The sequence below is a fragment of the Chlamydotis macqueenii genome, chromosome 5, assembly GCF_036417535.1.
Source record: "Chlamydotis macqueenii isolate bChlMac1 chromosome 5, bChlMac1.mat, whole genome shotgun sequence".
NCBI lineage: Eukaryota > Metazoa > Chordata > Aves > Otidiformes > Otididae > Chlamydotis > Chlamydotis macqueenii.
The window spans coordinates 24,877,533-24,886,804 of NC_141560.1; the positions used below are offsets into that span (position 1 = coordinate 24,877,533).

Here is a 9,272-nt window from a genome sequence, read left to right on the forward strand (position 1 = left end):
AAAAAATACTTTATTTAAGTTCTTCCTATTTTGCCATTGAAGTAGGGTTGTTTCAAAGCAGTCTTAATAGTTACTTAGGCTAGGGGCTTTCAATCCCTTTGATTTGTGGCCTGATTTTCCCATAGAAGTTTCACGTACATGTATGATCAAAACACAGGAGAAAGGACCAAGTGAGTCATAACACAGGTTCACCTAAACCAGCATCCAGTCTCTGACTGCAGCCAACAGCAGGTGACTACAAAGGAAGAGTAAAGAGAAGGACAAGCACGTGTCGCTATTTCCCTGAAGTGCTTTCCTTGTTGCCAGCAGCTGGTGGCCAGGAGGCTTCTTGAGCCACATGTGATGGTCGTTCTGTTTAGTAGCCCGTGGTTGGTTTATTCTTCCACAAATTTTTCCACTCTTATTCTGAATCCATGTAAACTTTTAGTGGTATCATATCACCAACTGCAAGAAATGCCAGACTTCACTATATGTGTTCAGAGACCCCTTTGGCTGGGAACCCATTATTCTGTTGTTTGATGGTTGCTCCTTACTCATCTTCTCATAAGTGCGCAGCCAGTGAGCATCCACCTCTGACCTCATCACTGTGAAAAATCACTGTTTACGTCTATCTCTGTTTTCTGGGATTTTTAACCTTTGTTTTCTTTAATTCTTTCCTTTTTATCCTGTGTCAGTTCAGATTTTTGAAGGGCCTTTGGGCAGGAGTATACTGGACCTTGCTTTTCTTCCTCATCTTATATAGCCCTCCCTCCTCCAAAAAGCTGAAGGACTGGAAACTGGGTCCAGCTTTCCTGACACTTCCAAGTAAAGCAAAGGTCTGGGGTTTCTCATTAGCCTCTGTATAGCTGCACTCGATGTCAGCTGCAGCTGAAGGAGTGGGTCTCTTAGCTGAGAGTAGGCAGATGTTGCGCAGAGACCTTCGCTAACATGCAGCAACTTAAGGCTCAGATCACCTTTGCCAAGTAAGCAGCTGGAGTGGTTTAAGACATTACCACCGCTGTGTCCCGTTACAGTTAGTGTATCCTGACATGTTCTGCGCCCCAGGCTAAGTGCTAGCTCACAGCCTGGCCTTTTAGCACAATCTTTCCTTCACTGGTGGGTTAGTCCAGCAGATTCAGCTGTGAACAGCAGCCAAGGCATGAGTACATGGCTACATGGCCTGCTCTGCTGCTGTGGGCATGGCAATTTCCAGCCAAGGGGCAGGGAGCTAGCTGGGGCACAGCAGCGTAACTCAGGGCCATCAGTTTTGCTGGAAGGAGAGCCCTCAAAAGGCCTCCAAGCAAAGCCCTGCATCTGTGAGCCGCATGAATGTGGGTTGATGGCTGAGGCCAGAGCGTGTCCTATTAGAGTAGCAGCAGGATGCCCAAAGTAAACCCTGTTTGTGATGAAAGGAAGGCAATTAAAATTCCACTTCAGCTGCCTTCCTGTCCCACTTCCTAACCTTCCAGCGGCAGGTGATTAGCGGGGCCTGCCTTCTGCTGCCCTTGCTCAGCTGTGCCAGCAGAGCCCTGCTGCAGGCGAGCACTGCTGCTGCTGCAGCACGGCTGGCTGCTGGCACGGCTGCCAAAGCACAGCAAGGACACCATGATTCAGCTGTCTAGCGTGTCTCAAGTTAGCTTAGAATGAGCTCATTTTTTCAGTTTTAAAATAATTTTGCTCTTCTCTTACCAAAGCTCTTGCCTTGGCTGTGAGCACTCATGCTACCCCTGCTGTTTAAGGTTTCCCATGTGTCTGTTCAAGATTTCCCGAACAGAAACTCAAACACTCACGCTGCACAGTGACATCAGTGTGCTTACATCGTGTTACCCTCCAGCAGCCTACCAGAAGCATACAGGAGCCATAAGAATCCTGGCAAAATAGCTATGGCCCCTTTCCCAGTCAGACACTGCTTTAAGGAAGACAAACCTGTAGGACACAGAAGCGTATCTACAGGTGCCCAGTCCTCCCACAGCTTCTTTTGCAGTCACAGGTCAGCACAGGATAAGTACACAGCACAGAACTTCATTTCATGCTGCACTCTTGGTGTCTGTGCACGCTTTACCATGAATAATAACTTCAGAATAGTGAGTGGAAAAGGCTAGAAGTGCTCTCCATAGTTTAAAAGGCAACTCATTTACATTTGGGTTCCTTTAAACAGGCACTAAATTTCTTTTTCCTGTCTCCACTGCTGAAAGGGATGGCTACAACACACCATAATAAAAAACAAACAAACAAACAAACAAAAAAAACCCCAAAAAACAGTAATTCTCACCCAGTAATATTACTTACTTCTAGCTTACTAGAGCTGCTCTGCAGAAAACCAAGTATGCCAGAGAAGCTCCTCCCTCAAAGGGAAAATTGAGCACTTCAGTCACCCTCGAGATTTAGCAGCTTGATAGTTCTGACAAAAACTACATTTCCCCCCATCCTATAAATGAGTTTATTGCTTTAGAAGACATCTCTGGGAACTAATTGTATTAGCAGGAGAGAACAAGCAAGTGGTTTTCCCTTCCTCACCCGTCAAAACAACAGCTGAAGTTTTAGCAACTTGCTAAAACTGTTCTGTAGGTGGGAGTTTCCCTAGCAGCGGTTTGCTGATTGTCTTGGACATCAGGTGACTAAACAATCGCCATTCTTGTAGAGCAGGCTGGTGTAAGTGTAAGAATGGATTGTGAAGAAGGGGATATGAATAGCTTGAATAGGATCTTAGATCCCTTCAGTAATGGGAAAGGTTTGAAACATTTACTAGCGGCAGATCAAAAGCAGAGAGAAAATGAGCAGCTGCTCAAACTAAATACTGCATCAAGCTCATGCTCTTCACTCCCCCAGAAGTGAGAAGTAAATCACATTGGGATCAGCACTCCTCATTGATCAGCGTTTTTCTCAGACAGATCCTTCCCTTAGCCTATCAACCAACCCTTTGAACTTAAGCCAATCTGAGGACACAAGTTCCACAGTGTTTTTTTTAAGTTAGGTTTATTTAGCAATAGAAGTATGTACATGTAAGAGAATCCCCTGCAGCACGAGACATGCATAAAGCAGTGAGGGACTGAAAGTGGTGCTGCTCAATGGCCCTCCTCATCACCTGTCATCCCACTTTACTCAGCAGCAGGGCCAAGATTAGAAAGGAACAGGTGAAAAAAATTTATCAGTCCACGTGGCAGAGTCTTCAGGCAGAGCCTTTCCAGCAACCGGTATTAAAACAAGCGGGCGCCATAGCCAAATGTCTGTTTAATGCCCTCGAAGTAGTAGCGCTGCCAGCCTTGCTTTGTTCTTTCCTCCTCACTGGCAGGAATACCCTTGCCTTCCAAGCACACCTCTGTCTCGCCACCTTTGTCAGTGAAGTTCAAGGTAATTGTTGCAAAGTGCCCTAGAGGAACCAAAGCAGATGTGTCAGCAGCGTGTAGGATAGCATGTGCTGCCCCAAGGAGCTGCTCTGCTCCTCTTCTCACAACACCACCACTTAAAAGACTCCACAGGATCCTTCCCAGAGGATCCATTTATGACAACTGCAGGCCTTCCTCAGAAACAGAGGGAGGAGAGGGCTCCCTCTTCATGAGGTTTGAAGCAGTTGCAGCCACAGCTGAGCAAGCTGCTACTTCAGCATTCCTGATCTCTGGCCACTATTTTAAGTGGTGGCTGACGATTCTGACCTGATCGTGTGGGATATGAAGCTGGGATAAGGCTGATGCAGCTCCCAGAGCACTGTCTGCTCTCTGATCACAAGCCAGAGTGCAGTGTGGCAAATGGGACTGGAATTCTTCAAACACAGGCAAGGGCTGTAATACCATAGTCCATTTTTGGACTACTTACCAGCTGGCCAAGATTTAAATCTCCATTTCATAACAAGTTGCTGCTCAGGGACCTTGAAAAGAGAGAGAAAGACTGAGTAGTAATTTTTTGCAAATCCTGCAGTCTAATAGAAAACAACTAGAACTGTGTTGATCCGAAGCCTTAGAGATTCCTTGAGAAAAACACACAAAGGGAAAGAGATTTTAAGCATCCTTTTCTTTCCACCACTCTGCTAGGAAGGTAGGCCATAGTACAGCCCCAAACACTGCGTCAGTGTCCCTTGTCCAGAAGGCTTTAGTGGCAGGAGGGTTAAAGAGGAAAAGGATCAGTTACTACCTTTAACATCCCTCCAATTCCTAATAAATAAGGAAAATCACACAAAGACTGGGCAGATGCTTGACTGGAAACCACATTTTCTCCCCAGACTGAAGTCCCACACATTAATCCATACTGTAAGAAACACTTCAATAGCCATAGCAATTACAGATATCTATTGGGCATCAGGTAGAACTCCACAATTAGCTAACTGAAGCACAGTTATAGAATTGGTACCTCAAAAATAAGAAGGCTGCCACTGAGCAAGATACATCTGCACTAGTTAGCACTTACTAGGTCAACAAACTCTCCTGTGACGCTGCCATCCAGCAACTGAAACTTGCCTCCTTTATCAGCCTCCAAGGCAGCTTGTGCGTGGGTGAAAGCTTGGACCATCTGAAAAGAATTCAGGAGGAAACCTGCGTTACTCGACATTATCTGCTTGCAAACTTGTTGCCCAATGCCTCCCACCCAGCCACAAAAGTTCTGGAACAGGAGGTAAGTCAATAGTGTAAGGTCTCCATCACAAAAAGACAAAAACCCTGCCCTGGCCAGAGAAGCAAGCTTATAGGCACTACAGCAGCATTTTGTCTGCAAAGGGAAAGGAACCCCTAGCTTTCATATTCTAAGCAGTGTTCTGTAAGCCACATTTTGATTTACCCTGTTGATTCCTTAATGAAATATTGTTCTAAGAAATGGTCATATTTTTGCCCCCCCCTTTTTTTTTAAAAAAAAAAAAAAAAAAAAGGGAGGAACAAAAGACTAAGACCATATTTAAATAATAATACAATGCTGCTCTCTCTTCTTAAGCTATGTAATAGCGTGCAGGAGAGGGGAAGCTATTTCTGAAGTATGCTTTGATATCACCTAACCTTAAAAGGAAAAAACAAAACAAAACCAAAACCCACACAACTTTAAATCCCAAGAGATCTGACCACATGCAGTAACAGATACACCTACAGATAGGTGCTGACAGCAGTCTGGAACTGGCTCCTGGCTCACATTAATCCTCTCTTGTCAATTGTGTGAAAAAATGCACACGCGAGCTTTAAGCAACTGTTCTGCAGACCAGCTTTCTTATTCCATTCTCCTCGATTGCCAGTGTCCTACACAATGCCTTAAAAACCTTCTTAGGAACAACCTCCTATGTGTGAAGAACAGTTCTCAGAACAAGCCTGCCATTACCTCCTGAGTAACGAATACCCGGTAGAGCTCCTCCGGAGACGTTAAGAAGGTGTCCTTCAAGCTGATCTTACACGTAGGGATCTTGACTCCTATGGATTTGGACTGTGATGTGGCAGTACTGCTGCTAGCGGCCGCCTAACAAAACAACACACACACTTTTTTCACAAAAAAAAAACCTCAACAAGTGGTTCACACATCCAAGAGAAAAAACAAAGGCCTTTGGTAAAGATGTAATTAGATACAACCATATTTGAGTGTAAAAAGCAGATTTATCGCTCTGCTTGAATTAAGAAATATGTGCTGGAAATCAAAACAGTCAGGCCTACATCACAGATTGCCAATTCCTGAATATATAAAAACTATAAATGGCATAGGTTGCTCCTGTAAGCCCCAGAATCTAGTACTGCGTACCGTTCTTGGCAGATCCAAAAGCACTTCTGCACAGTTTTACCTACCTTGCGGTCTTCTGCTTTAGGAGCCACCTGAGGTGTTGTTTCCATATGTTCACCATTCACTGTGGGCAAAATCATGCCCTGGGTGAATTCTGGAAAGACAGGAATGCACCCATGAAACTAACAAAAGATCAAGTAAACCTTTTAACTGTTCTTTGAAATACACAATAAAAAGAAAAGGGCTTTCTGGTTTCTCCCCTTGCTAGCACCCACGACTTGAAACAGTTTTAAGAAGAATGTGAACAAACCTCTTTTTACAAGCAATTAATTTTTCTTGTCCTCACTACTCTCCATTGAAGGTCATATCAGAACCTGCTTACACAAGCAGGTGGGAACTTACCTCCCCTTCCTAGCCCAGACATACTGATCACTATCTTCCACACGTCGCTCTCACATTAATGTCAGCCTTACGCTTCGGCAGCTTTTTCCCTCTCTCAGTCTCTAATATAAATAGCAATCACGTCTCAAATACTTTGATCTTGCTGGTCTAGACAAATCAAACCAAGCTTTTCCATTTCTTTTCAGACTGGCTCTCCGTTTCTCGTATCTTTGCAGTACAGAATAAAGTTACTTCTAACTCCATCTTTGATTTATCTTTTTTGACACTAGATGCCAGGACTACACACAGAGACCCAGGGGAGGTCTCATCAGTGCCCTGTCCAGCAGCACTAGCACTTTCATAACTTCACCAGAAGCTTCAGCCTCTTTCAGCACCATGTTTGCTTTTCCTCCAGCTCTATCATTTCTGCTTTCGCCAATTATAAAACAGTTTGGTCTTTCTCCTTCCTCTTCATCTGTTCAAATTGGCAAAATTCCATTATATAGCAGAATTTTGGTGGTTTTTTAAATATATATAATCTTGTATCCCACAATACTTAGTTCTGACCTACTCGTATTTATTCCAGCCCACAAGATCATACAGTTCTTCCTGAGTAACATTCTCATCTTCCACTGGGTGACTGCGTCTCCCACCCTGGACTCTAAAACACCTGAAAAAATCCCAAGGGTACAGAAATGCGATCCTGGAAATCACAGCAACCAGTGGTGGTTTGTACTCAGCAAAACTTGAATATTTAGCATGTGTAGTGTAATACAGGTAAATGGATATGAAAAGCAACTGTAGCGTTCCCAGCCTGTACTAGAGAGCAAAGCTAAACTCAACCAAAGTACACTGATTTATCTCCAACTGCTAGAATCAGATTTGTCTTCTAAAAAAATCTGAACCAGATGCTGAGACAGCTCATTCAGTGACACCAAAAAACCCTGCAGAGCCATTTCCAGTTGTCAGTCACTCACAAATCCAAATAACACTAGATGCCTTTACTAGTGTAGCAAAAGAGAAAAACCAACAAACTAGAGAGGAGATATCCCCTTCTAAGGGAGTAAGCAAAGTAAAGACCAGATTGTGCTATATACAGTGACTGAGACTCTGTATCACTGGGGTAGCAAACACATTTTACTGGCTTTATTTTCTCTATAGCTAGGCTTCAATGGGTGAAGGACATTCTCAGTTTTAAAATAGAAATCCAAACCTGCTGTTTATCATTGGGTTATCACCAAACCAAATATTTCTGGACTGTGCTACAGTGTCTACAGACAGAAGTGCTTCTTGCCAAATGCTAACCATTTTCAAAACAGACAGAAAAGTTACCGTTGTTACTCTGACACCTTCCTGTTGAGACAGGGTGAAGAACTCATATTGACTCCTCTCATTACCCCCATCCCTCCTTTAGCATTAGCCCATATGGGTTCCCATAACACTTCTCCCTCTCAGTTACATACCTGTTTTGAGAGTGCTGATGTAAGTTTTCATTGCATCTCTAATTTTTTTTGTACCCTCTTCCTTCATCAGGGTCTTCAAGTTAGTGTCAGGCTCATCTTTAGCAAGGCTGACATGGATCTAAACAAGAAGGAAAAGTGCTGATTAACAAAGCCATGCTTGCATGGTCTTTCTATTATTCAATTCAACATCAGTTAGACTTTGGCTAAACTTTCACAAGCAGCAGTGCAGTTTTAATCCTTCACTTCATCTCTCTCTGCCTACAGTAATGTACGCACGTACCTAAATGCTTTCATGTCCTATAGAGCTCTTATGTGTAAAAGCCAGGAATTAATTTGATAAAGACACAACGAGATGGGGAGAGACTCTTTATCAGGGAGCGTAGTGACAGGATGAATGGTAACAGTTTTAAACTGAAAGAGGGTAGATTTAGATTAGACAGAAGGAAGAAATTATTCACTGTGAGGGTGGTGAGGCACTGGAAGAGGTTGCCCAGAGAAGCTGTGGACGCCCCATCCCTGGAAGTGTTCAAAGCCAGGCTGGATGGGGCTCTGAGCAACCTGATCTAGTGGAAGGTGTCCCTGCCCAGGGCAGGGGCGTTGGAAGTAAATGATCTTTAAAGGTCCCTTCCAATCCAAACCATTCTAAAATTCTATTAACTTAAGCAGTCTCTAACACTAAAAAAGTTCTACACAAATGTTCTAAAACAAGGTAACATGGAAGGAAATATTAATGCTGTGAGAATTCCTGTTACAACAGCCACACAGCCAGCAGCATTATCCTTTAGTTGTGCTTACCTCAACTTCATCGATGTCATTTTCGTCCGAGAGATTAGGAATCTCCACATAACCTTTGTATTTCACTCCTGTCTTTGAGATGCCTGCAATTACAATTATGTTGTTCAGATCAACATTTCTTACTCTGGTCATTGTAAAAGAAAACCTGTATCATAATAAAATACTTCACTTTATTATTATTATTTCCCAAATGAGGTAAATATTCTTATCCTTAACCTTATATTGAATCAGGCCTTGAAACAGGAGGGGAGAGCATCACTCACCAGTCCATGCCAGCTTGATAGCCCACTCATAGAAGAAGATAAGTTTCCCTTTGCGGTTGTTAATGGAGGCCTCTCCATCCAGTTTGCTCACTTCTGTCACCTCACAAGCCCCTTCCTCACTCTCCACCCTGACCGGCAGGAGGAGAGTTTTCAGCCGCTCTGTGGACCAGTTGGAAGCATCCCGCTCCGTCCTGCGACAAAACGGGGCGGTGTGAGAATCTGGGACAGGCCACGCCGGCGGAACACGCCGGGACTCCCTCGCCTTCCCCCGGTCCTGCCCTCCCCGCCCCGCTGCAACACACACGCAGAGCCCTTCCCCACGGCACCCACCCGGGCGTTCCGCGGGCACCCCCTCCCACACGTACACAGAGGCGGGGGCCTCCCCGGGGCACCGGCGCCCATACCCCCACCTCAACCCCACCGCGCGTGTAGCGAATGGAGGGCAGCCCCCCCCCCCCGCCGCCCTCCACCCAGGGCCACGGGGCCCCGCCGCGGGTCTCGCCGCCCCGCTCACCAGTGCCAGTTGTTGACGTTGGTGGCGTCCGCCCGCTGCTCGACGATCCAGCGCGGGTCTCCCTCCCCCCACTTGGCCATCGGGACCGCCGCCTCCTCCGCACCGACCGCCCGTGGAAACTGCTAGAACCGCCGGCCGCCGCGCCACCTCCCGGCTTCCGTCACCGGCACGGTCCCTTCCGGCGCCCTTCCCCCG

General features: G+C 45.4%; 2 protein-coding genes across 3 annotated transcripts in view; both read right to left on the reverse strand.

Annotated features, from left to right (window-relative positions):
* Positions 1-9,272, reverse strand: part of GSTZ1 (glutathione S-transferase zeta 1) — a 106,949-nt gene that overhangs the window by 27,282 nt on the left and 70,395 nt on the right. The gene's annotated exons all lie outside the window — the stretch shown is intronic.
* Positions 2,937-9,226, reverse strand: AHSA1 (activator of HSP90 ATPase activity 1). Its single transcript, XM_086749549.1, has 9 exons — positions 9,078-9,226; positions 8,564-8,754; positions 8,301-8,383; positions 7,506-7,623; positions 5,727-5,815; positions 5,272-5,406; positions 4,381-4,482; positions 3,793-3,844; positions 2,937-3,349 (listed from the first exon to the last, which is right to left on the reverse strand). The coding sequence occupies exons 1-9, from the start codon at positions 9,155-9,157 to the stop codon at positions 3,177-3,179; spliced, it is 1,023 nt and encodes a 340-aa protein (XP_086605675.1). The 5' UTR covers positions 9,158-9,226; the 3' UTR covers positions 2,937-3,176.